We start from the raw sequence: 27,577 nt of genomic DNA, 5'->3' as shown, positions 1-27,577 counted from the left end.
GATTTGGTATCCATTGTAGCAATTTATTTAGGATCCAATATAGACACGACCATCAACAACAACTCTCGGATCACAGACAAAACAGTGCATCGGTTTTAGTTATCGATATGTATCCAGGTATGTTTAATAGAGATAATGATTCATGTATGTATGCTGTTCACTTTCTTGAGAAGCTTAAAAGCCCTTTGTCTGTTTTGATTAGGACCGATTCGTGTAATTTCGGACAGTCGTGTATTTTAGGACAAATGTTTAAATGAACTTTTAAACTTTTTATTAAAGATACATAACTGTATCGCTACCTATATTGACAGGCTTTAAGTGAGCATTGCTTTAATAAACTTCATGTCTACAAAATATCATATACGTTATACATAGATTTTGTAAATAGTGTTAGTTTCTCCGGTTAGCTCTTCATTTCTCCGGTTAGCTCTTCATGGATATCTATTGGGATTACTAACAACAGCTAGCAACCAACTTGCCAGTGGGTAAAAGGCCAGTGCATCAAGTGGAAACCTCATAAGGATGGCACCAATTGGCCTCAGTGTTCTGAGGGCTGAGGGAAACACGTTCAGAGTTTTCACATGGACATGTAACAGTTTAAGAAAAATGCTCAATATTATAATGCTGGATTGGTCATTGTCGGATCAGGTACTAATTACATGTACCCCAGGTACTCTTAAATATACTAGCATGTACCCTGGGGCATATATGCTTCGACAAAATAGTTGCACCGTTTGCCCTGATCAAAAGGTTTGTATACAATTAGGTCTTTCTTTTTTTTAAACCTATTTCTTTAAGCTCGATTGCATAACAAGCCTAAGCTTAACTGCTTAAATGAAACACTCTTGAGTCCGTTTCCTTGGTGTCTTTGGGGGAGATCGAAAGAACACTCCCACAGTGGGGATAGAACCCGTGACCTCCCGATCTCTAGGCAGACACCATATCCACTACGCCACGACGATCTTTTAGGTCATTGAATTGCCATCTGTAAAAAAAGTAATAAATAGTTCAAGTGTATTATTTATTCATCAGACTCACCTGTACTTCTGACACATCACAGGTAGATATTCATTGCTTATAAAAAGTAATAAAATGATATATTTAAAATAAGAAATGATCTTTAAACATGTACATCTATATATTATATAACAGCTTAGGCATGGGAACAATATACACAGGCACATCGAAGGTTCCCCCTATATTCTGATAAGTTGTTGTTATGCAACAGTTGTTTTTTAACAGCATATGTTATCAATTAATTCACAAACCTTCAAAACAACACTGTCTTGTATCGCAATTCATGATATGTGTATACTATATAATCTGCAGTCATTGATATATATTGATCATCTGGAGGCATTCTAGTGGCTTAATAAATTAATATGTGAATAAATGGTTGTGATAGTCAAAAAAAGAAGCTTAACATATTCCCTCCATATATTTTTACTCAGCCAGACATATGCCATTCCAATCACATGCCAACCCACTAATTTTTCTTCCTGAATACTTAGTCAAGGATCGCTTTTTTGTGTGACAATTCACTTATTACAGCTATTAAGCAATTACTATTGCCATTAAAGTACATAAATATACTTGCTAAACATGTTGATTAAAGGCATCTTGTTTTTATAGTAATAGTTAAATAAGTAAATCAAGGTAAAAAATATTGATGCTATAAATGAATTAAAAACTGGACATGTTGCTGACAGGGTTCTAGTATTATTTTTTACATACAAGTTTTGGTAAAAAAGTAAAAATTATGTAAATAAAACATACAGTGTACATGGGAAACATATTTAAGGCAGAAGTTCAGAAATATTTTCCAGAATAGAGTTTCTTATGAACATCTGACCCACAAAAGATGCAATGAAACACATTTTAATCGAAACAAAATAATGTTTTTGGTAATTTTTCTAGCGAATATATACTGTTGATGCCTCAAGTCAGCATTCCCCATGTGCATTTAATATACATGTAAGTCAAGTGTTTCGAACATTGTAAAATGCATTTTTGTGAATAAAAATATTTTTTTTATAATTAAAAATTCTTTAAGTGCTTGTGAGCAGTTGCCAATTTAAGATGTATTAAATAACATTTTAATTAACCGGGACTTAAATAAATGCTGTTTACTTTTATCTCAAAATTGAAAATATTACTAGTTAAGTACTTCTATTACAGTTTCTCAACACAATCACGTATGGGACGATGCAAGTGTTATTGCTGCTAGTTTAACCCTTTGCATGCTGGGAAATTTGTCGTCTGCTTAAATGTCGTCTGCTGAATTTCTAAAATTAGCATTTTATTCGATTTTTTTCAAAGAATATTATCAGAATAGCAAACAGTTTGGATCCTGATGAGACGCCACGTTCTGTGGCGTCTCATCTGGATCCAAACTGTTTGCAAAGGCCTTCAAAATCCGGTTCCCGCACTGTTAGGGTTAATGAAAATAGACATTACTGGTATGTCTGCACGTAGGAATGGTTTCGTCACATGGGTGTGTACAAACTTTCCACTTGAGGTGCTTTGTTTTCAGGGAATATGGAGGAAACTATGCTACAATCAAAACCTGAACACAGCATGCACATGGAGAGCTTTTGTGATCACCATTTGTAACTTTGTTAAAACTCAAGGGACATCATTTATTGGCCGATCTTCGTGTAATTTGATCAGTGTGTATGTATTTTGAATTTTATGAGGTCCTTTCTGAGCCAGAGGCTACATTTTATATGGACCCAAAATGTGGTCAGAGGGTGTGTCCTGCTTTTATTTTGGCTGAGCGATAAACTAGGTCATGTGGGGTAAAAAACTGGGCCATTAGGTCAAATTGAATTAAAAGCTTGTTAATATTATAAATGCCACATTTATTTTCCAATCTTTGGTCAGTTGAACTGTTCAAAACTGGGTTGTATTGGGTCAAAAACCAAGTTACTAGGGCAAATTATTGTGGTTTCCTTTTATGGACCATGGGTTGTTCAGCTTGCTTCATCAACATTCCTTTTGTTAACATTCTAGAGGCCAAATTTATTGCCCAATTTTCATGAAACTTTGTTAGAATAATGGCATAAATGATATCTTGGTCAGGTTCAATTCTTGTGAACACTATAGTCATAGTGAACTTGTGATGAAAGAAGGAATTTTTGCAGTGACTTAATTTGACACAATCATGGCTCATAAACTGTCTCTCTTGTTGATGAATATACATGTAGTACAAATGTATTGTACTATCATAAATTGTGTGTACTGGACTTGTCCTTCACAGATTTTTGTTTTTTGCCTGAACTTCAACTGCTGAGGAACCCTGATGTGAAGTGGTGTTGACATACCCTTTACCTTTGTCCAAACATATTGCATTATGGGTCATCCATGTGTGTGTCACATTTAGTATAAACTTGTCAGCGTGCATTTTGCTAAAGAAAATAAACTAAAAATTGTTACATAATTATTTCAATATATTAGTATTACTTATTGTTTATAATTTATTGACTTAGCAGTGCATTATTTTAAGACGCAGTGATTGTCTAAATTTCTTAATACCTGCACACAATGTTTTCATAACTTGATGTGAAAGCACTGTTGCTCTATAGATAGATTTGAAAGTACTGTGTCTCTATAGATAGATGAGATATTGTTGCCTGGGAATGCAGTGAGTAGGTCCTGCCTATAGAACACTCACCTGGTGCAATATTGTTCCCAGAAATGCGTATATCCCTCCTGATACTGTGCCAATAACTGGTGTGTTGATAAACAAAGAATAAGTCTTAGAACAATAGTGAGGACGTCATGAGAGGACATTTTGCGCTATTGCCTTTTTTCTTTTGGACTTTGGGATTGTATTTACAAAATAAATGTGCATACTAGTAGATGAGGAATACATATGAAGTTGTTACGTGTATGAGAAAGATATTAAAGACATGTGAGTAAAAATTAATTCATGATTGAGTACCTAATAAATTGAAAATGCACTTTTTTTCTTAAAATGTTCCATAAATACTTAAGGAATTCTTTTTAAATTTAAATTATGATATATTTTAAATGCATTTTCATGTTTATAATAATGTGGCTTTCTCTATGAAGGCATGTTCAAAATAAACCTATTGTAAGCTGATTTTAAGTAGAAACTGAAAAAGAAGTTTGCATACAATTGTATTATATAAACTTTTTCATCATTATGTCACGACAATAGTACGGCTGGGCTTATTGAATTTGTCATTTTCGAAATTAAGTTTTGTTCAAAGTTCTTTGTCACTTGTAAGCTTTTTCTTTTTAATGACTTCAAGATTGTTTGTTTATTCACACAGACATTTGAGTAAGCTGGGTGTAAGCTACTACGTCTTATCACGCTGCAGTGCGTCTCATCAATGCAAGGTTAGCAGCCCTCTGTAGTGAGCTGTACAAGTAGGCATTACATTAAACTGACACACACCAGTGTCATATTCACTTAGCATCAGTTGTTCTTCTGAGTTTGCTTCTAACATATGGCATACAATTTTTTTAGCTCAACTGAGCACAGCTTTTATGATTATCTTTTGTCATGCATCGTCTGTTTTGAATTGTCAACATTTACTTTTAGTGCACATTCACATTAATTTTATTATCTAATCTTCATAAAACTTGGTCAAATAAATTGTCCCAATGATATATATGCCAGTTTGAAACTGACTCACGTTAAATGAAAAACTGGGTGACTAGGTGAAATTAAAAAAAAAGCATGTTAACTTTATAGAAATCACATTTATGGTCAAATCTTAATGAAAGTTGGTCAGAACATTGTTCTCATGATGTCTTAATTAGTTGGTTTTAAAAATGGTTTCGGTTTTTCAAAAATCATTGCAGCCAGATGACGGGGCAGTTTTCCTAATATGGCTATAGTAAAACCTTGTTTACACTCTAAATATCATATTTTTAGTTTGATCATTGCATGTTCAGAAGATTGTTAGTGGTTTATCGAAAAACATGGCCAGCAGCCGCGCAAGCGGGGGCAGCTCAATCTCCATGCAAAGTTGTCGTTCCTTTGTGCAAGAGATTTGGGGATTAGCTTTCTTTACATGGCTCTAGTAAAACCTTGTAAACACTCTAGAAACACATTTGAGTCCAATATTTATGTTACGTGGTCAGAACATTTTTCTGGTGATAGCTGAGCTGAATTTGGAAACGGCTGTGGTTTGTCAAAAAATGGCCTCCAGGGGATAGGGCTGTTTTCATGATATGGCTTAAGTGAAACTGTGCCACCACTCTTGAAGTCACAATTTTAATAAAATCTTCATGAAAGGTGGTCAGAACATTTGTTGAATTATTATACCTCAGCCTAATTCCAAAATTGTTGCAGTCTGTGGACAACATGGTCTCAGGGGGAAGGACAGTTTTTATGAAATGGCTATATTGAAACCTTTTGAACACTCTATTGGATACATTGATTGTTCATGTAACTTGGTTAGAGCAATAGACTCAATAAAATCTGCAGTTCAAAACTGAGTCACATGAGGTGAAAAATTAGGTCACTTGTTCAAATTAAAAAAGCTTGTTAACAATTTACTAGAAGTCACAATTTTCTTTAATTTTGTCGAAATTTTTATTCCTTATGATATCTCAGCTGAGTTCAAAAATAACAATATACCTAGAAATAAAATATTCTTGTTTCATAAAGTATTATTATTCTTAGTATTATTATCCGATGGCCCTGGCCTAGTGGATAAGGCATCCGCCTAGGGATCGGGAGGTCGAAGGTTCGAGCCCCATGGGGAGCGTTTGTCGAAGGATGGATGTTTGTCATGGGACTTGTTCCGATATGGCCGGCTCGTGAGCGTTAGACATGAACGGTTACCGACTTCTATCCGCCTGGCACCTGGCATAGTGAAAGGAGTTGGGAGGTACATGGTATACACACGCAAAGGTGTCTCATAAGCCAAATTGGCTGGCCCTTTCAATAGGGGTGACACTATAATAAATAAGACCTTTTAGACTTTTGACCTTTTATTCTGAAGTCACATCCTTAGAATAGTTAAGTTCTTTTGGGTACTCTCAGGTGAGTGCCTCAGTGTCCATGGCCCTCTTGTTTCTAGATCAAATAGGTTGACTGTCTGGCTGAAATATGATTAATGGAATTCTACCTACCAGGCAGTTTCATTCTTATTTCATTAATTACATAGTGATTTACCTGTATAAAGATACATGTATATCAAAAAATTATTTACTTTGAATAGTTGGGTAAATACATTGTATGATAAAGCCAGCTATAAGACAGCACACGCTTGCAAAGATATTAAAGTACTCCCTTGTTATTAATAAAATAGATAGTTTTCATTAATCTTTCTATTGGGTGTACTATATGTATTAACTTAATAATAATTGCTATTGTTAAAACATTTGTGAGGTAAAAAAAAATAGTTTTGCCTCTGCAAGATTGAGATATTATTATAGCACAAGGTCTTAAGTGAACATTTGTGAAAGGTCCTTCAAAGTCAAAGGCCAAATATATGGCTTCAAAGCTGCACAGTAGGGGGCATTGTGTTTCACTAACACAGCTCTTGTTTAAATTGGTCAATAAGTTATTTAACTTGATAGATTAAACGAAATGAAAGAGCTTAAGTATAACCCAATTAAAATATTTTTTAACCAACAAATAAAAAAAAAATGTTTGACCCATTTGGGACATGAACCTGGGATCAGAAGACAACTGGACCACGCTGACATGTTAATTCTTCCTTGTGTATTAAAGCCTATGTAAGAAATATATGTCACAATGATCAATATACTATCAAAGTTTGTTAAACATTTGACTTTATAACACTCACATTTTCTATATACCATAAATACTTATGTCAGAACAATATGCTTAGCAAATTGTAATAAAGAAATTATCCTATGAAATTTATGTAAGGGGTTAATTATATAATTTGAATCACCAATATATATTAATACATTATTGAGGAAATAATAGAGATCCACATATTTCAAATGAATGTTTACATTGTTTAAATAACTGTAAATGTATACAGTGCTCCAGCTAGGCCTAAATTGAAGGGCGCCCCGCCCTAACCCTCCAATCCTCCGCCCTGCCCTTCCTAGGGCCCTCCCTGCCCTTAAAAGAAATTTAAAAAAAAAAGAAAAAAAAAATATTTTGTACATATCATAATTTATAATCTCTTATTACAATACATTGTAATTAATTTATTCCCCATTGTAGATATTATATTTGATTTTTTTAATAATAATTGGAATAATATATTCTAACAATTATTAATAACATATAAATTAACATGCAAGAGGAAGCATTCCAGAAACGCCCACGCGCTCTCGCAAGTGCCCTTTTGACAAAATACTGCGCGTCCAAAGTGCCCCTTTGACAGAAAAGCCCCTCTGCCCTTTTCAAATCCTAGCTGGAGCACTGTGTATATGACTGTACTTGATAATTTATTTGTATGTTGTTATATGTGTATACTTTTGTGAATAAATAGTTTGAAACCAACAAAAAGCCTATGTAACACAGCAGAAACATAAAAAATAAAATAAATCATTTTGTGTTTGTAACACGTTACAATTTTATAATGTCCAAACTATGATTTATCATTAGCAAATATTTATTTTTAGTTGATTTTTACGCCCCCCTTAGAAGAAGAGGGGGTATATTGTTTTTCACATGTCGGTCTGTCGGTCCATGGGTCCATCGGTCGGTCCGTCTACCAAATGGTTTCCGGATGATAACTCAAGAACGCTAAGGCCTTGGATCAGGAAAGTTCATGGGTACATTGATCATGACAGGCATATGATCCCTATTGATTTTCAGGTCACTAGGTCAAAGGTCAAGGTCACAGTGACTCAAAAGAGTAAAATGGTTTCTGGATGATAAATCAAAAACGATTAAGCCTGGGATCAGGAAAGCTCATAGGGACATTGGTCATGACTGACAGATGACCCCTATTCATTTTTAGTACTCTAGGTCATAGGTCAAGGTCACAGTGACTGGAAACAGTAAGATGGTTTCCGGATGATAACTTACGAATGCTTAGGGTTAGGATCAGGAAAGTTCATAGGGACATTGGTCATAACCGAAAGATGACCCCAATTGATTTTCAGTACTCTAGGTCAAAGTTCAAGGTCACAGTGACCTGAAGCAGTAAAATAGTTTCTGGATGATAACTCTAGAACGCTAAGATCTGGTATCAGGAAAGTTTATAGGGACATTATGGTCATGGCCAGCAGATGACCCCTATTGATTTTCAGGTCACTAGGTCAAAGTTCAAGGTCACAGTGACTCTCAGCAGTAAAATGGTATGGATGATAATTCAAGAACACTTAAGCCTGGGATCAGGAAAGTTCATAGAGATATTGGTCATGACAGAAAGATGACCCCTATTGATTTTCAGTACTCTAGGTCAAATGTCAAGCTCACAGTGACTTGAAACAGTAAAATGGTTTCCGAATGATAACTCATGAATGCTTAGGGTCAGGATCAGGAAAGTTCATGGGGACATTAGCAACTCCATGAGTTACACGAGCAATTCTTCTTTAAATTGCCAATCATACTCTAACGTATTCACACAATTGCTGCCACTAAAATTGACAGCCCATTTAGGGGGCATGCTTGTTTTACAAACAGCCCTTGTTATGTCATCACTCAGTAGTGTACTCTAGTCCTTAATTTTTTTTTACATCAGTGAACTAAGTTGAAAAATATTCAGTGAATAAGACCATTTAAGTTTTCAGAACAAAATTAGTTTTGGCAGAATTGCTAATGAATGTTCCATTTCAGTGTAATTTGTATATAACTTTAGATCAACTTAACACGAGGATTAATGGGATTATATACATGTTCACCACAACATAGTACAAGGTGAAGTACACTTAGTAATTGTGTCAAGTTGTCTGTGATTAGTGTGCATTATAGGCAGAATAGATGGAGATCTAACAAGAAATATCTTTAAAAAAGATATACGGCGTTGATTGTGGTCGATGTTTATGAACGATCAAAAGTTATCTCTATGAGATAAAAAGTAGCGGATGCCTTTTTTCTGCGCAGTTCTTAGCTATATCATAAGCAAATCAATTACGGGGTGTTGCGCCAGATTTCGTGGCTTATTATGCTTTATGTGATATTATTACTCAGATATCTATATTTACAGAATAGAAAAACACAAGAAACATGAAAATAAACGAGTGCATATAGGTCAGCCGGCAATACTCGAATCTTATTTAATTGCATAATTATAGTATAGTGAATTATTGTGCTCATGCTTAATAAACTGGTCTAAATGGATAAATATTTCTAATTAATTTTATCAAAATTGGTCCTTATCATGCCAATGTTGAAACCATATTAAAAATCGATGATTGACATACCACAATAATATCGCCGAATATCTTTATTTAGTATCTTTCTGATCAAAACAGACTTCAAGTGCACAAAGTTTACGAGACGGCGTTTATATAAAGATTTCTGCAACTGACCGCAAACTGACAAACTGACCTTGATACCTTGCGGATTGGAATGCAATGCATTACAGTCACTACGTTATTGTCAGTAATACCGGTGTAACACAATGATCGCAACCCCTTCTGCGAACTCCGACGATGAACTGTATATAAACTATGACTTTCACAAATAGCCGCTTATTGACCCGAAACCTCGCGGGTTGAAATGCAATGCAAGTAAGTACTAAATATGACAACATAGCCTTTAGTATAAACGCTTTTGCGCTGGTAATTCTCTGAAAATAAAAGGTGAACGCACAAACTGTATTTATGTCGAAAATTGATTGTAAAACTGTTCTATCTATTGAGCCTTTTCATTAGAGATAAAATTGTTTCATGCAGTAAAACAGTGTTACAAAGACGCGGATATGTTTCCAATGTTCTGGTGTTATACTCAAATCAGCCAATGGAATAAATGAAGTGTATTCATTCGTACCTAGCCGCGGGAAATTTTATTTGTGTATTATTGGACCCTTACAAAGGTCAAGTCAGGGTGAAAAGCTGGCGTAATACAGCTTACGCCGAAAAACATGCACTACATGTACTATAGAGAGAATATGGAATAGTTCAGAGTCAGTTTAGGATAAGATCATTTTATTGATGCTTATTAAACACTGTATTATGTGAATTGGGAATAAGACATCAATTTGGGAATAAATTGTGTTTTATCAAAAGTGCATACTATGCAGTTTTATATGTTGCATTTTTCTAGTTTTAAAAATTATAATTAAAACATAATACTTGCATATATAATAGCATCATTTTAATTGATTTTACTTCAAAACTGGATTTTTTATTAATTAAAAAAAAATCCTCATGAAATGAAACTGTGTCCATGCCGCGCATGGACATGGTTTAAAAATACACTTTAAATGATACAAATTCCATCTCTGTTAATGAAAAAGTCATGGAAAATTTCTTATTAAGCTTAAATTATAGATAATATATTATAAAAATATATGTAGATCATGAAATGAAGAGTTTTGTTTGATAAATCACCAAAATGATGTACATTCCCAGTTTGATGTCTTATTCCCAATTCACATAATACAGTGTTAAATTAGTTCTTTGTGATATTTTCATCACATACAGATTATTACCAATTTAACCATCACCCATAAATTGTCCTGTTGCATTGAGTAACAACTTAAAAATGTTAGTGCAATGTGCAGGTGATTCTAAAATATGCAGGAAAAAAGGGAAACATAAATGATGTGCCAGTGGTGTTGAAATAAGATTTTAATGTCAACCATTCTGTTCAATAACTTTTCTATTAGAGCATTTTTATATCAGCAAACAGTACCTACACGGTGCCTATACCACGTGACTTTTTATGATCTGTGTGGGGAGTTAAATGTCAACAAAAGCGCGACAAAGGTAAGATTTTTAAGGATAACTTTTTTAATATGTCATCAATTTCAATGGGATAAAGTGGAGAGCCCGCTGACATTCATGAGAGTTTTCTATAGGTATCATGATTTTGTAAAACAAATGAATATTGTTTCAGTAAAGTGCAACCGCGCGTTTGAACGGTTAGAAAAAGGTAGGATCAGTGTGGGGACATTATTTTATTATGACACAGAAACATCACCTCTCGTGAAATAAAGCAATAAACTTTATGGGCGGAGCTTACACTATATCATTTTGCATTCTTTTTTTAGGTTTCTTTCATATATTTATGAAAACAAAATCAAGAAAAATATTCTAACAGTAATATGATCTGTGTGGTATACGTGTTTAGAAGGATCTGTGTGGTATCCATGTTTCTACAATTTACGGATAAATTGAGATAATAACGACAATATATATATATTTTGATTAATTTCAATTATTTCAATACAACAATTACTACTACTACTTCTACTACTACTATTACTACTACTTCTGCTACTACTACTACTAATACTACTGCTACTACTACTACTACTACTACTACTACTACTACTACTACTACTACTACTACTACTACTACTACAACTATTACTACTACTAGTAGTAGTAGTAATAGTAGTAGTAGTAGTAGATCTATTATTATTATTTAAAAAATCATTAATTTCAGTAATCACCTATTTGGCACTAGTGAGCGGACAAGGGTTAAGGGAAGAAAAAACAGAGGAAACAGTTTCACGAGGCAGGAATGCTATACAGAAGGAGACACGAGGAGTAAGGTGGGCGCGGGCGAGACGAAACGATAGCAAACTGTTGCCAACAATAAGAATGCGGATAGACGAACACAAAGGACATTTTTATTCTGACACAAATTCTGCAATAGAAATTGTGTCAAATATTACACAGGTTGACAAAAAGCAAAGGCATGTTCTTTCCGGAGTTATCGTATGTTTTAAAATCAAATTTGGAATACAAACTGATAAAATAGAATCCACCAGACGTATTGGCTTGTCATTTTGTTGTTATTTAAAGTTTAAGGTAAACGTATGTTTATTAAAAACAAAATACTGGTCATAGTAGAAACATATATATATGTGTGTGTTTGTGTGTTTTATTTCATATATGGAATTCATATTGCTGCATTAGTTTATTACATAGTATAGATATTGACAATCATTCGCCATGTGTTGGTGATAATGTCATGTTATAAATTATGTCGTTGTATTCAGTGTAACAAATGTATGCTTATCTTTAGCGTTAATTATTTTGAAGAGAATATAAAAAGTAAATGAATAAATATTATATTATATGATTATATATGTACGATTCTCCTCTTGTGTTGTGGATGGATGCAGCTGAGTCTGAAGAATGTCAAGACGTATTTCGAATTAAGGAGTATTGTATTGTATACACAACCACATTGCATACATTGTTTACTGTCAATTACCACGGCCTAGAGTAATTATAAGCAGGCAGTTAATTATGTAAAGCAATCGTGAAAATCCCTAGTATTAGAAACCCTGGCTGCTTATGATTATCGAACTAGCTCGTGACAGCGGTATTTAAAATTGAAGCCAACGAAAAAACATCGCAAAACTTTAATCAAGTTATAATTAAAAAAGAATCACAGAATCGATAATACAAATCACAGATGCGATATATTAATGAATAACGTAAATCCAAAATATTGCACAATTATTTGAGATGATTTCAAGCACACAAACGAACTAAACGAAACCTAAAAATTAATCAAATTCGGATAACTTTAGAATCATTTTGAAAAGTAAAGTAAAAGTAAAACAACGAATAAAATAACGTAAAACGATAATGAAGTTACACAGACAAACTGTAAACTATTATGATTTTTAATCATTATTCACGGATTTATGTGAAGTCCTCACGTATCGAGAAAGGTTTGTTTTGCGTTTGTACGTTTTGAAACACTCCTCACTACTGTAACACTTGTCATGCATGTGGGTATTGACGTGCTCTCTGAGGTCATTCTCACTCCTAACTGCCAACCCACACTGGTAACATTTCACCAATCCCTCTTTTTGCACTTTTCTCTCTAGCCACGAGTAGGTACTTGTCCGCAAAGCTCCTGTCGCACTGTACACACACGTGACATTGGGGTCCTTTGTTCGTTGAAGCCTTCTAAGATTGTAGGCATCCTGAGAAAAAACAACATATTTTATTCACGTGACATTTCAATGCGTAAACACGCTATTTCAAAAATGTTAGTATCTGAGGACACGCGTTCGTTAGTTTTAAATTACAAACGATTTGACGATTATTGAGTTATTTCAAAATATATGATAACCTGAGAGATGAGATATATTGTATATTTGTGTTGTTTCAAGAAAATCCGTCCATCTGTTTGTAAGCATAACTGTATAAAAATGTAACTATTTTTTAGGTGTTTAATCTTACCTGAAATGCTTTCCCGCAGCAGTTATAGTTTCCAGAGTTAGCGTGTCCCTTAATGTGGCGCAATAATCCAGCTCTGGTCTTCTACATTTTTCTGCATTCGGAGCATTGAGCCATACCTTAAAGCAAATATAATATCAAAAATTATATACGATACATTACTTCACCTGACAGTAGTGTTTGGCGCAAAAATAAAAAAAGAAATTTGATACAATAACATACAGTATACACTTATTTAAGGTAAGCATGGACTTGTCATCGATTTAAGATGCTCCAGCGTAAGATTTTAATATTATAATGGGGATTGTACAGCATGCCTGTAAATCATAATTATGTATTAGTTTAACAAGCGGTGCAAGCGTAGTGTATAGCCATTATGTGTTTTACATGCTAGCGCATTTAAAAATCCCGTTTCAAATACATTGTTGACAACCATTTTCTTAAACAACTAAATAGAACTGAAAAACTTAAAAACAGTATACCACACAGATCCGTTGAAAAACGTATACCACACAGATCATATTACTGTAAGAATAGTTTTCTTGAATTTTGTTTCGTAAATAAATAAAAGAAACCTGAAAATGGATGCAAAATGATATAGTGTAAGCTCCGCCCATAAAATTTATTTCTTAATTTCATCAGAGGTGATGTTTTTGTGTAAAAAAAAAAAATGTCCCCACACTGATCCTACCCTTTTCTAACCGTTCAAACGCGCGGTTGCACTTTACTGAAAAAATACTTATTTGTTTTATAAAATCATGATACCTATAGAAAACTCTCATGAATTAGCGGGCTCTCCACTTTATCCCATTAAAAATGATGACATATTAAAAAAGTTATCCTTAAAAATCTTACCTTCGTCGCGCTTTTGTTGATATTTTACTCCCCACACAGATCTTAAAAAGTCACGTGGTATAGGCACCGTGACCTACATGCAATGAAAGACTGTGGAAGTAAAAAATTCATGTTCTTTAATTCAACAACTAAACAGCCTTGTGAATGAAAATGTAAAAAAATATGCAATACAAATCGACCATATTGCTTCATAGAAGTGCTTTTAATGCTTCAAACCTATAGGTACATAAGAATTGAAATAAAACTTATAACTATCTGGTACATTATTATTGAAATAAGGCTTAAAACCTAATGCTGCATTAGAATACATATAGAATCAATATAAGGCTGAAACAACTTCTGGTTTATTGGAATATAAAATAATGATTAAAACCCACTGTTGCATTATTTGTCTTCACCCTCTTTCCTGAGAGTGTTTTAGTGGCACAATGAGTGTCACTGGTGACAAGCCTCTGGTCAAATATTCTGTAGTAAAAGTCATGGTTATGATGTACCTGTGTAAGTCAACTTCAGATTTAAGTAAGCTAGATGAATGTGCACTTATTTCTTGTAAAACAGGTTACCCTGGAAAAAGCAGATTAGTTTTGAACTAACTGCAGTGATTTTACTGAAATACTGTTATATATGGTGTAAAAAACAACAAACTAAGATAATGTACCTATATAAGATTCTCCCATGGTTCCATTATATGAACTCTCTAATGTATTACATGTGGGCAGTTTAACAGCAGTACACCACAGTGACGCTGCAGCTCATACCCACATAAGATTCATTATTCAAATATATTAACTCTCTTGTATCTCAGCTATGTGCAGTCTAGCAGCCCCACAGCTCCACAGTGATGTCTGAACGCGAGGGCTCCACTCTGAGCTAATATGCCCAGCGCATCGAGGAGCTCCTGACTGGTTCTCATATATTTCAGCTATGTGCAGTCTAGCAGCCCCACTCCACAGTGATGTCTGAACGTGAGGGCTCCACTCTGAGCTACTCTGCCCATCGTATTGAGGAGCTCCTCAGATGCCCGATTTGCCTTGACAGGTTCAACACCCCAAAGCTGTTGCCATGCCAACACACATTCTGCCAGTCGCCATGTCTGGAGCAGCTTGTGGACAGGTCAGTAAAATATGAGGTGTTAATGCATGTGCGTAAAGTGTCATCCCAGATAAGCTTGTGCAGTCCACACAGGCTAATAAGGGACGACAATTTCCGCTTAGACTGTATTTTTATTTCGACAAGACTTCCTTTAAACTAAAATTTCCATAAAACCAAAAAGTGTCGTCCCGGATTAACCTTTGTAGACTGCACAGGCTAATCTGGGATGACACTTTAGGCAAAAGGGTCACATGTTGGGGTACCTAAGGTGGCAACTTTGTTACCAGCGTTTGTTCAAATGAGCTATTGTTCTTTTAAGGTCCATTGGGGGATTAGGCTAGCATAACAAGTATTCATTAATTATTATTATCACTTATCTGTATCTCTGCTAGTGTTTTGTATTGAAATTTATACAAGACTATGTTGTTCAATTATCAATCTTCAAACATTATCATAAATAATGCTACATACTCTATTAACAACCATTACAAACCATTACTGTTTTTTATGCATTTTTCTGTAAAATGGACACATGCGCATTATGTATTACTGTGTAAAGTATTAGAAACAAGATATTGATATTTCTGTACAGATTTCATCGCATCAAGTGTCCCGAGTGTAGAGAGGAGCACAGAGTACCGTACGCTGGCGTGTCCTCTTTCCCCACCAACAGAACCATCCTGAACTTCTTGGACGTTCCAACACAACCCAGATCTTCACAAAACAACTCGCTCAGTCGAAATGAGGCACCGCAAAATTCTACCGAGAGACGAAATGGTGCAGCAGATGAAACTCAAGGTCAAGTTCAAGGTCAAAACGAGGCAAGGTCACAGAATGCAGCCAATCAAAATGCAGCTGAACCTCAAAGGACTGGTTGCTTCTCGTGTGGACGCCAGATGGCACTGTCTCGCTGTGCCCACTGCGACAATGTCGTCTGCGAAACGTGCAAACGGTCTCACATGGATCAGGTCAGGGTTGACATCAACAGGCTGGTGAGTCAGGTGCGTCGTGGGATGCCAAACTTCTCTGACGCAGTCAGCGTTATAGAAAGCAAGTCAGAACTTCTGCACCAACAGGCTGAAGCGGGTAAGGCAGAAATTACGGACACAATAGAACGCTACATTACGGAGCTACGCAACCGCCAGAGACTTCTGCATAGTGAGATTCAGATGTGGTTGCTAGGGGAGATACGGTCCCTGACAATGCTGCAGGAAAATGTGGAAGTGGAGCTGGCAAGTACGGCAAGTTTCTGTGACTCCACTGAGTCCACACTGGCCCGTAACCAGGTCATACCGGACGAAGACCTTGTGGCCTTGAAGCGGCAGTGTGTGGAGAATATGGAGATAGTGCGAGCGTATGAAGGGGGACAAGGCGTGCGTTTGCCACGGGAGAGACAGGTACAGTGGTATTGCACATGTATTTTATTATCCTCTAGATAGTTGTAGGTATTGTCTATTGACACTTTAGCAACAGAAATGCTGACAATTTAAGCATTTATATGTAGGAATGAGAAATTTATTTTAAGGTACATTGCAAATATATTTTATCTTAGGAAGAATCTGTTATTGTAATTGTTTACAGGAAATTTTGTTAGTTAAAAAGGTTTTAAATGTTTCTTCAATTAAACTGGAAAAAGATAGTCTTTATTAAGCCCCTGGTACTAAAACTGATAAAAGTAAATATAATGGTACATTTTGTTAAAAATTTTACATTTTAGTGTAATAAAGTACTTTAATAATGTACCAAGACATAATGAGAAAACTAAGCATGTAAAAAAATGTTATGTTCAAACAAAACAAAAGCGACATTCAATGAAGACTTCTTTCTGCACTGTAACAGGTTCAAGTGATATTCGAGAGTTCACGTTTGTCTCAACTGATCTCAAATTTTGGTGAAATGAGCATCACAGAGGCAGAGTCCTCCGCAAATGGCAACTCAGCGAACTCACTCAACTCTGATCAACCCAACTCCAGGTCTCCATCTTCTAGGTAGTTAACATTTCTGAGTACTTGTACATATCATATAATGTTTATTCAAATGGCTGCATATGGTAAATTTTAGTCATATAGTTATGTATGCAATCCCTACTTTCCACAAACAAAAATTCAGAAAAACATCAAGGAGATTAACTTTGTGGTTTCACTGATTTCACTTTTCATCCTGAATCAATGAAGATACCCAGTGCAACCGTTAATTTTTACTTATAAAAACAGATAAACGAGTCCTACAAAATCTTAACCTATCAAAAACGTTGTTACAGATAGGGTTTTGAATTTAATTGGGTAAAAGTGTACTTTTTAACCAGGTGTTCCGAAGGAAAAAACTGGTTATTAGATTGGCGATGTCGGCTGGCGGAACAAGCTTGTCTGGGCCATAACTTTGTCATTCATTGTCAGATTTTAAAATCATTTGGCACATTTGTTCAACATCATTAGACGGTGTGTCGCGCGAAAGAATTACGTCGATATCTCCAAGGTCAAGGTCACAATTTGTGTTTGAAGGTCACAAATGGCCATACAAGAGCTTGTCCGGGCCATAACTTTGTCGTTCATTGTTAGATTTTTAAATCATTTGGCACATTTGTTCACCATCATTAGACAGTGTGGCGTGCGAAAGAATTACGTCAATATCTCCAAGGTCAAGGTGACAATTTGAGTTTGAAGGTCAAAAATGGCCATAAATGAGCTTGTCCGGGCCATTACTTTGTGATTCATTGTGAGATTTAAAATCATTTGGCACATTTGTTCACCATCATTTGACAGTGTGTCGCGCGTAAGAATCACATCAATATCTCCAAGGTTAAGGTCACAATTTGAGTTCAAAGGTCAAAAATGGCCATAAATGAGCTTGTCCGGGCCATAACTCTGTTGTTCATTGTGAGAATTTAAAATTATTTGGCACATATGTTCACCATCATTGGACAGTTTGTCGTGCGAAAGAATTACATTGATATCTCCAAGGTCAAGGTCACACTTTGAGTTCAAAGGTAAAAAATGGCCATAAATGAGCTTGTCCGGGCCATAACTATGTCGTTCATCATGAGATTTAAAAATCATTTGGCACACATGTTCACCATCATGGGACGGTGTGTCGAGCGAAAGAATTACTTCCATATCTCCAAGGTCAAGGTCACACTTTGAGTTCAAAGGTCAAAAATGGCCATCAATGAGCTTTTCCAGGCCATAACTATATCATTCATAGTGAGATTTTAAAATCATTTGGCACATTTGTTCAACATCTTTGGACGGTGTGTTGCGCGAAAGAATTAGGTCGATATCTCCAAGGTCAAGGTCACACTTTGAGTTCAAAGGTCAAAAATGGCCATAAATGAGCTTGTCCGGGCCATCACTATGTCGTTTATTGTGAAATTTTAAAATCATTTGGCTCTTTTGTTCACCATCATTGGACGTTGTGTTGCGCAAAAGAATTACATGGATATCTCTAAGGTCAAGGTCACACTTTTAGTTCAAAAATCAAAAATGGCAATAAATGATCTTGTCTGGGCCCTAACTATGTCATTAATTGTGAGATTTTAAAATGACTCTGTACATTAATTTTGTTCACGGTCATTGGACAGCGTGAAAGAATTCAAGAGTTCAAAGATCAAAATGGCTATAAATGATAATGGCATAATAATTCTTTAAAATTCCCATGAATTAGATTCTCTTGTTTTGTGAAGACAGCATGCAAAATAGTCTGTGTCAATGCGGCACGTGTATACGTCATGTCTGCGACAAAGCTCTAGTTGAAATCAAGGTAAATTTTACACAAGGGGGGTAACAATACACATTTTGAATTGTCTATACCTTGTGATTGTCAATTAATGGTCAGTGCATGGGACGATGTTTCTTTGCAATCAAAATTTAGCATGGTCCTGATTTCTTGAAAAGATTTTGGCCGTGCTCTGTGAAAAGTGGGTTTAGTGCATGTGTGTAAAGTGGGTTTAGTGCATGTGTGTAAAGTGGGTTTAGTGCATGTGTGTAAAGTGGGTTTAGTGCATGTGTGTAAAGTGGGTTTAGTGCATGTGTGTAAATGGGTTTAGTGTGTGTGTGTAAAGTGGGTTTAGTGCATGTGTGTAAAGTGGGTTTATTGCATGTGTGTAAAGTGGGTTTAGTGCATGTGTGTAAAGTGGGTTTAGTGCATGTGTGTAAAGTGGGTTTAGTGCATGTGTGTAAAGTGGGTTTAGTGCATGTGTGTAAAGTGTTGTCCAAGATAAGCCTTGCAGACTGCACTTTCCCACTAAACTAGATTTTTGCTAAGAAGAGACTTTCTTGAAACGAAAAATATTATAAAAGTGGAAAGTGTCGTCCCTGATTAACCTGTGTGGACTGCACAGGCTAATCTGGGAAGACACTTTATGCACTTGCATTAAACCCCTTTTTCACAGAGCACAGCCCATTTAAGTGCTGTTATGTAAATATGTAACGACATGGTATTTACAAGCACATGCTATCATTTATCTGCAACATTATAGACAAGGGAATAAAGGAACAACCAATAAATTCTACAGTCAATTTTCTTAATTTGCTGACAATGTAGTTTGGTAATATTTTAGAGTATCTATATTTTGGAACATAAAAATAAGTAAAATTGTATTTGTCTAAAAAAATGAGTAATTGAGGTAGATTCTAGAAAACCAGGGCTCGAATTTAACTTTTTTTCTACTTGCAAAACATTGCGAGCAGCTTTAATACCAACTCACAAAATCAAAAACATTCTCGCAAATTTTGCTGGAAACATAATTTAATTTCGTTTTTTTATTCAACACTTAACTTTGCTTTATCTTTCGTATTGTTATTTCCATCTGTGGGCAAAAAGAAACAAGTTATTTTTCGCTTCGACGCCATGTCTGTTCAAGTTCAATGAACACATGTGAATTAGTCGACTGTTTAACGTTCTTTGTACCAATACCATCCTCGTATCTGTACTATAAGTATACAAGTCTATATACAAGGTGCGCGCTTCCGCATACGGGTATTAGGATGTTCTATGACCTATGGTTTAGCGTTCAGGACGTAAAACGCATTTAGCAATATTACTCTTTTTTTTTTCACTATTTCTTTACTCGCAAAAAATTACTAGTGGCTTAAAACTTAACTCGCAATCGGTATTTTTCACTCGCATTTTGCGAGTGTGCGAGTGTTAATTTCGAGCCCTGAAAACATGCCTATTTTATGGTGGCGTATTACTGTCTAAAAGCGGATGTTCTTGTAGAAATTACTATTTATTATGTTTATTTTACAAATACCAAATTATTTTTGGCCTTGTAATTGTTTTCAGGGAAACCTCCCCAGCTTTGTTCAGGGCACCACCTAGATCAAGGCCCAACAATACACGGGCAGCAGGGGCACACAACTCTGGCAATCCACCAGCAAGTCAATACCAGAGTTCTCCCCCTTCCTTGGACACTGCTTTAGCAGCTATTGGTAAGACTTTATTTTCTTAATAGGAAAAATTATCTGGAAAATAAAAACACTTGTTTAAGGCACTTGTCTGAAAATTTTGTTAACCTTATAACGAACATTGTTGTGCACAGTCAGTTAACTGAAAGGGGATATAGTAACATAAGTTAATTTGACTTCTCTGGACTATTGATCGTTTTAGCAGCAGCACACTTTTGTTTGCCTTTCTAGTACTCTTGGTTTGGTGAACATTCACTTTATCTGAGAAGATCCATGAGCCTGGACAACAAATTAAAAGCGCTGTGAGCTATAGCAACCCTGCCCTTTTCCATTGTTGAATTTTTTGTGTTTTCAGTGAAAGGTTAATCAGGTTTTCAATAACTCATGTTCAATGACTACAATAACACATGTATGGCAACTTAATTATTGAGTGTACTTCTATATGACATGTACATTTTTATGCACATGCATTTTATCATGATGACACATATTTTACACGTAGGAAGCACCCAAGTTCAGAGAGCTGAAAGAATGGCTGGCCTGATGGGGGGAGGGGCCACTGGTGATGCCACGCCCCCTAGCAACACCCCTAGCAACAGGCTCAACCCCCGTGAGCGACTGGCAAATATTATTAGTGATGCCAGCAGCAGTTCCAGCCAATCACCACGCCCCGCTGTCAATCACAGGCCACAGGCAAGGGAGAGAACTGCGGGGATTTTTGGGGCTGGAGCTTCAAGTACTGAGTCAGGTAAATGCGATGATTTTTCTCTCATTAAACAGGACCATGTAACAAGCCCCATTCCTAATGTCAGTCTGTTCTTGTGTTGCTTTCTGATATTATTTTGTCCTAAAGTACTGTATATTTAAAGTATGTGAAGTGTAAGTTTTGTATTTACAGATGCAATATGCACGTAGTGGTATGATTTTACGAAGGCAATACATATCCCAATAATAATATTACTTGGCAACTCACATTTAAATATTATTCAGAATTGGAAGTTATCAGTCATTAACCAGGTTTTCCGAAGGAAAAACTGGTTATTAGATTGGCGAATGCGGGCGGGCTGGCTGGCGGGCTGGCGGGCGGGCGGAACAAGCTTGTCCGGGCCATAACTATGTCGTTCATTGTCATATTTTAAAATCATTTGGCACATTTGTTCACCATCATTGGACGGTGTGTCGCGCGAAATAATTACGTCGATATCTCCAAGGTCAAGGTCACACTTTGAGTTCAAAGGTCAAAATTGGCAATAAATGAGCTTGTCTGGGCCATAACTATGTCATTCATTGTGAGATTTTACAATTATTTGGCACATTTGTTCACCATCATGGGACGGTGTGTCGCACAAAAGAATCACGTCAATATCTCCAATGTCAAGGTCACCACAACTTAAAATAGATTTATTTTGAAACAAACTTACAAAGGGGGTTAATTTTGTTTGTTCATTTCAAAAGTTCAGTTTGAGTTGTCTCCCTTAATCAGATTTTTTTTCACAATGAAAACCTGGTTTTGTGACAATTTTGTCCCTTGTTAAATTTAAATGTGCTAATGATTAATATGATATTTAATCCTATAAGTATTACAATTGACAATTATCTTTATGATTTAATGCTCATGATTCTTGAGTTCTTGTACAGAAGGTATCACTAACAAAAACAAGGTGAATTAAACTGAATGAGCAAACAAATTGTCAATTAAATATGTGGTGATCTTGATTAGTTTACAGCTGCTTCATGAAATAATTGTGTAATATTGATTGTCCATTTTGTGTTCAAAGACTCGTCTAACAGCACACCTAGACTTGCCCGCCGACCAGTCCAACCCCCGGAGTCCTGGGAACTACCAGTGGACTTTACACATCCCCCGAGGGAAAACATCCGAGCAGGCAACGGTAACCTAGGAAACCCTAGAAGAAGTCTTGCAGAGCGTAGACGACACAATCTCACCGATTCCCAACTTTTACCGAATGCTGGTAGAGGAGCAAGAAGGGCAAGTGAGAGGCAAAACCAATCTAACGAACGCTCAAATCGGAGAAATGTGAACCGGTCCTCGCATAATAGTGAACCAGTCCCTAGCACGAGTTCAGAAGACGAAGACAGGCCACCGCTTGTTAGGAGTCGAACTTACACCAGGGAAGAGTTTCAGACAATACGTGAAGAGGACAGTGTGTCTCGGGCCAGTACAGCTGATCCAGTCAACAGGCCACGCGAAGCAGTCGGCTTGGACGTGGACATGACTGAGAGTAGCGACGCCAGTCAGGGTGAGGAAGTAACCTTCAGGGTAGGTGTGGTGGACGGAGGGGAGAGCACAAGGGTGAACGTGCCAAGAAATAACTACCAAGACAAAGGGCGGGCAATCATACGGTTTGGGGGCAGGGGAAGTAATAACAGCGAGTTTATCTGGCCTAGGGGTATTGCTGTATCTAGATCAGATCAGGTGTATGTGGCCGACAGTAGCAACCATCGGGTTCAGGTGTTTGATAACATTGGTGGGTTTGTGAAGAGTTTCGGTTCGTACGGACAAGCGGATGGTGAGTTTGACTGCCTGGCAGGTATTGCTATGAACACAATGGGGGATATCCTGATCACTGACCGCTATAACCACAGGGTGCAGGTGTTTGACCATCAGGGATCCTTCAAGTTTGTGTTTGGGGAGGAAGGCACGAGGGACGGTCAGATGAACTACCCATGGGGCATTGCCTGTGATAGCATGGGATTCATATACATTTGTGATAAGGAAAATCACAGAGTGCAGGTTTTCCAGTCAAATGGCGTCTTTGCTAGAAAGTTTGGGAGACTTGGCCGTGGCAGTGGACAGTTTGAGAACCCACATTACCTTGCCATCAGCAGTGACAATAAGGTGTATGTCAGCGACAGTAGCAATCACAGGATTCAGGTGTTTTCCATGTATGGGGACTTCATTTTTCAGTTCGGTTCAGTCGGCACCATGCAGGGTCAGCTGAAGTACCCAAAGGGAATAGCGATCGATGAACAGGGATTTGTAGTGGTTGCAGACAGTGGAAATAATCGCATACAGGTGTTTCGTGGTGACGGGCGATTCTACTGCATGTTTGGCACGTACGGCAGTGACAACGGCCAGTTTAAAGGACTCGAGGGACTTGCCATTCTGGCCAATGGTAACGTCGCAGTGTGTGACAGAGAAAACCATCGTCTGCAGATATTCTAAGCTGTGATATATTTTTTACATTTGAGTGATTTGCCTGATCATGTATATTTATATTTTTAATCATGCTGTATATTTGATGTCTCTGTTTAAGTAAGATTAACTTTGAACTGAAGAAGTTTTGAAGTCTTTTAGAAGCCTGCCCTCTGTTGAGATATGTTATTGCTATTGCAACTTTCTTGTTGTTGAAAGTATTTATGCATGTTTGCCTTTTCAAGTTTGTGACAAAAATATTGATGAAATGTGTTGTGCTTTATCTCTTTAAATGCAATGGATGTTGATAACAATATAGCTATGTGACATTACTTCCTTATGTTGCTTTGACTGTGATATGACATTTGAGAGCTTTCCCAAGTACATACATGTTGTAGTAAATGTTTTGAATAATACCCATGTATACTACTAGTATGTTATAATCATTCATTTATCTGTCAAACTTAACCCTTTCCCGCTCAGAAACAAAGAGTGAAAATGGCTATGTGCAAACAGCATAAAACCAGAACAACCTTCAAGTAACTCACAGTCTGTTAAGGTTTATGCTGTTTGCTGCTCATCACTATCTGAGGGTTGGAAATGAAGCCTTTTAAACTTTAATCTAGTAAGAAAGGTCTTTAATAAAATTTAACTTTCTAAGGGACTACATATGTGTCAAAATAAGTATCTAAGTGGTAAAGGGTTAAATACATATCTCAACGGTAAAGGGTTAAATACATATCTAAACGGTAAAGGGTTAAATACATATCTAAACGGTGAAGGGTTAAATACATATCTCAACGGTAAAGGGTTAAATACATATCTCAACGGTAAAGGGTTAAATACATATCTCAACGGTAAAGGGTTAAATACATATCTCAACGGTAAAGGGTTAAATACATATCTAAACGGTGAAGGGTTAAATACATATCTCAACGGTAAAGGGTTAAATACATATCTCAACGGTAAAGGGTTAAATACATATCTAAACGGTGAAGGGTTAAATATGTATCTAAGTGGAAAATGGAGAAATCACTAACTTGCTTTTACCCATGCATGGTTCAGGCTTTGACATTAATGCCATGGTTTGTATTTTCTTTAGTTTATATAACTTACCTCTTACAAATCTTTTGTGTCAAAAGCTTTTACAGTATTTTTATTTGCCAACCCACAAGCAGTTGAAAGTTTAAAAACATTTCAAAAACTCAGAACATATTGAAACATGTCAAATTGCTTTTAAACACCTCATGACATGTGATGCCTTTGGAGTAAACCATGAAAGTAATACACCAGTGTACATAAAGTATATGTTTCATTCTCACCAAGAGCATTTAAGTATGAACATATTATAAACGTTTATGTTTTTCTTACAAACCAAATAACCCTCACAGAATAAAAGTTTTTTTCCTTATAAACTGATGATATATTTGCAGGCATTTACTTATTGACGTATAATGTATGCTGATCGTATAAAGTATGATTATAATAAGGCATATATGATATATTTGCAAGATCTGATTCATTCTTTACTGTTCTTTGAGTCAGTTTGACTGGGTCATTGCTGTATTTTACATACAAGTTAATGAAAAGCCTTAATCCTCTACCACTTAGATACATATTTGACATATTTGTAGTCCCGTAAAAAGTAACATTTAATTAAAGACCTTTCTTACTAGATTCAAGTTTTAAAGGCTTCATTTTCAACCCTTAGATACTAATGAGCAGCAAACAGCATTAAAACCTCAACAGACTGCGAGTTTCTTGCAGGCTGTTCTGATTTTAAGCTGTTTTCACTTTGCTTCTGAGTGGGAAAGGGTTAATGCGGATATCTAGTCTGTTGCTTGATATTGTATGAAATGTCTTTCTTCATTGTTGTGTTTTGTTATGAATGTATGATTATTATGATTCTTTACAATCATGTTATATATTGTGAGTATATTTTTTGCAGCTTGCTGTGATATTATGTTTATAACTGTACAGTTTACCTCCGCCCTTTGTTTTTTCTCACCTGAGCCAGCACTAATGGTGAACTATTGCGTTCACCTTTTGTCCATCATCAATAGTGTGTCCCAATAATATCTCAAATGAGTGTTAAACTGGGTCACATGGGATTAAATACTTTGTAATAAGGTCAAATATAGAAACATTTTAGAGTCCACATTTATCGCCCAATCTTCATGAATTTTAGTCTGAACATTTGCCTCAATTATATCTCTGCCAATTTGGAAACTTGTCCGGTTGGGTCAAACGCAGGATAACTTGGTCAAATTAGAGAAAAAGTTGTTAAAAATCTACATGAAGCATTTGTCTAAGTGATATCTCTTCCTGGTTTAAAACTATGAGTTGATAGAAGAATTAGGTCACTGGGTCAATTAGAGAAAAAACACTCAATGTAATATGTTTGCCCAATCTTTATGAAACTCGCTCAGAACTATAATTTTGTCAGAATTATATCTCTGCTGAGTTTGGAACTGGGTTGCATGGGTAAATAAATAATATGTCAAAATGTTCAAAAAGCTTGTGAAGAATTTTGTCAGAATTTGTGTCTCAATGTTATCTGCGTGAAGTTGAAAACTGTTTCACATGGTATCATAAACTAGTTCGCTAGGTCAAGTTAACGCAAAGGCTTGCAAACACTAGGGAACACATTTGTTGCCCAATCATCATGAAACTTGCTTATAATATTTGTTCTTATAGTTTCTTGGCATAGTTCAACAGCTGATTCAAACAGTTCAGCTGAGCAAATATTAAGGGCCTTTTAAACAAAGAAAGGAAAATTATTTGATTATTTGTGCTTTCACAAACACAAAAATATAGTATTCTGATTTTCATGCTTGGAATTTTACATTTCTATATGTATTATTTTCTGCATCCTGTTGTACTGTTTGACATTTTTATGTCCCCCCCCACAATAGCGGGGGACATATTGTTTTTGCCCTGTCTGTTGGTCTGTCTGTTGATCTGTTTGTTTGCTCCAATTTTAACATTTTGCCATAACTTTTGCAATATTGAACATAGCAACTTCATATTTGGCATGCAAGTGTATCTCTTGGAGTTGCACATTTTGAGTCGTGAATGGTCAAGGTCATCCTTCAAGGTCAAAGGTCAAATATATAGCTTCAAAGCAGTGCAGAAGGGGACATAGTGTTTCCGACAAACACATTTCTTGTTGCTAATTGTGTTTGATAAGTGCTTCCAATACCAAAAAATGTATGTGTGCAATTGTTAGCTGTTGCTAGCTTTTTTAATATTAAAAATCTCATTGCGGTAACACGTTGGCAAAAGTGTTTATGTTTTTGTTCATATTATGTATAAGATTGTTAACTGAATTTGGTCAGAGTCACATTGGCAGGTGTGCAGACTGCATCAAGCAGGTGACTTCCGGTCAATTACTTTAGTTTTAATTGACCAATAGACCAGTTGACAAGTGACGTCACGTGCACCTGCAAAGTTTAGACTCCGCCAACTGGTTGGCAAGAAGATGAATTGGTAGGTAAAGCAAGCTGCATTCTATTTAGTATGAATATATCGTTCTACGTAAACGCGTGTTTTGTGAAGACAGTTTTGATAAATATTATGGGTGTCTTACGGTATATTTTACAACGCGATTGACATACCGATTGCTGAATCTTATTAAACGCTATAACATATGACTGCAAGATATGACGCGACTTAAAGCTGGGACTGCGAAATAGGATGTAATGTAGCTGTTTGTATGTGCAAGCGATCGTTCGAATGAATATCACACCGGTCAAAGATAAAATGTTAAAGTCCTATTGAGTAAGTT

General features: G+C 36.0%; 1 protein-coding gene and 1 long non-coding RNA gene across 3 annotated transcripts; one reads left to right on the top strand and one right to left on the bottom strand.

The window, feature by feature from the left end:
* Positions 1–27,067, top strand: LOC127855559 (RING finger protein nhl-1-like). Of its 2 annotated transcripts, none has more exons than XM_052391289.1 (7): positions 1–117; positions 15,062–15,252; positions 15,824–16,628; positions 17,071–17,219; positions 20,512–20,657; positions 21,136–21,381; positions 22,412–27,067. In XM_052391289.1, the coding sequence occupies exons 2-7, from the start codon at positions 15,095–15,097 to the stop codon at positions 23,818–23,820; spliced, it is 2,913 nt and encodes a 970-aa protein (XP_052247249.1). In that variant the 5' UTR covers positions 1–117; positions 15,062–15,094; the 3' UTR covers positions 23,821–27,067. The 2 variants fall into 2 exon arrangements, with proteins under 2 accessions (XP_052247249.1, XP_052247250.1); XM_052391290.1 differs by lacking the exon at positions 1–117 and adding an exon at positions 4,316–4,365.
* On the bottom strand, positions 12,225–14,320 carry LOC127855560 (uncharacterized). Its single transcript, XR_008037589.1, has 3 exons — positions 14,140–14,320; positions 13,288–13,403; positions 12,225–13,028 (listed from the first exon to the last, which is right to left on the bottom strand). It is a non-coding gene; the product is annotated as an uncharacterized LOC127855560 (long non-coding RNA).
* Positions 27,068–27,577: the final 510 nt, after the last annotated feature.

The sequence above is a fragment of the Dreissena polymorpha genome, chromosome 13, assembly GCF_020536995.1.
Source record: "Dreissena polymorpha isolate Duluth1 chromosome 13, UMN_Dpol_1.0, whole genome shotgun sequence".
Classification (NCBI taxonomy): domain Eukaryota; kingdom Metazoa; phylum Mollusca; class Bivalvia; order Myida; family Dreissenidae; genus Dreissena; species Dreissena polymorpha.
This window is presented reverse-complemented; position numbering and strand designations above follow the sequence as displayed.

Coding starts and splice junctions, on each gene's coding strand:
- LOC127855559 (XM_052391289.1), top strand. CDS start 15,095: ATGTCTGAACGTGAGGGCTCCACTCTGAGCTACTCTGCCCATCGTATT. Junction 20,658..21,135: donor CACTGCTTTAGCAGCTATTG/GTAAGACTTTAT, acceptor TTTTACACGTAG/GAAGCACCCAAGTTCAGAGA. Junction 21,382..22,411: donor AGCTTCAAGTACTGAGTCAG/GTAAATGCGATG, acceptor TTGTGTTCAAAG/ACTCGTCTAACAGCACACCT.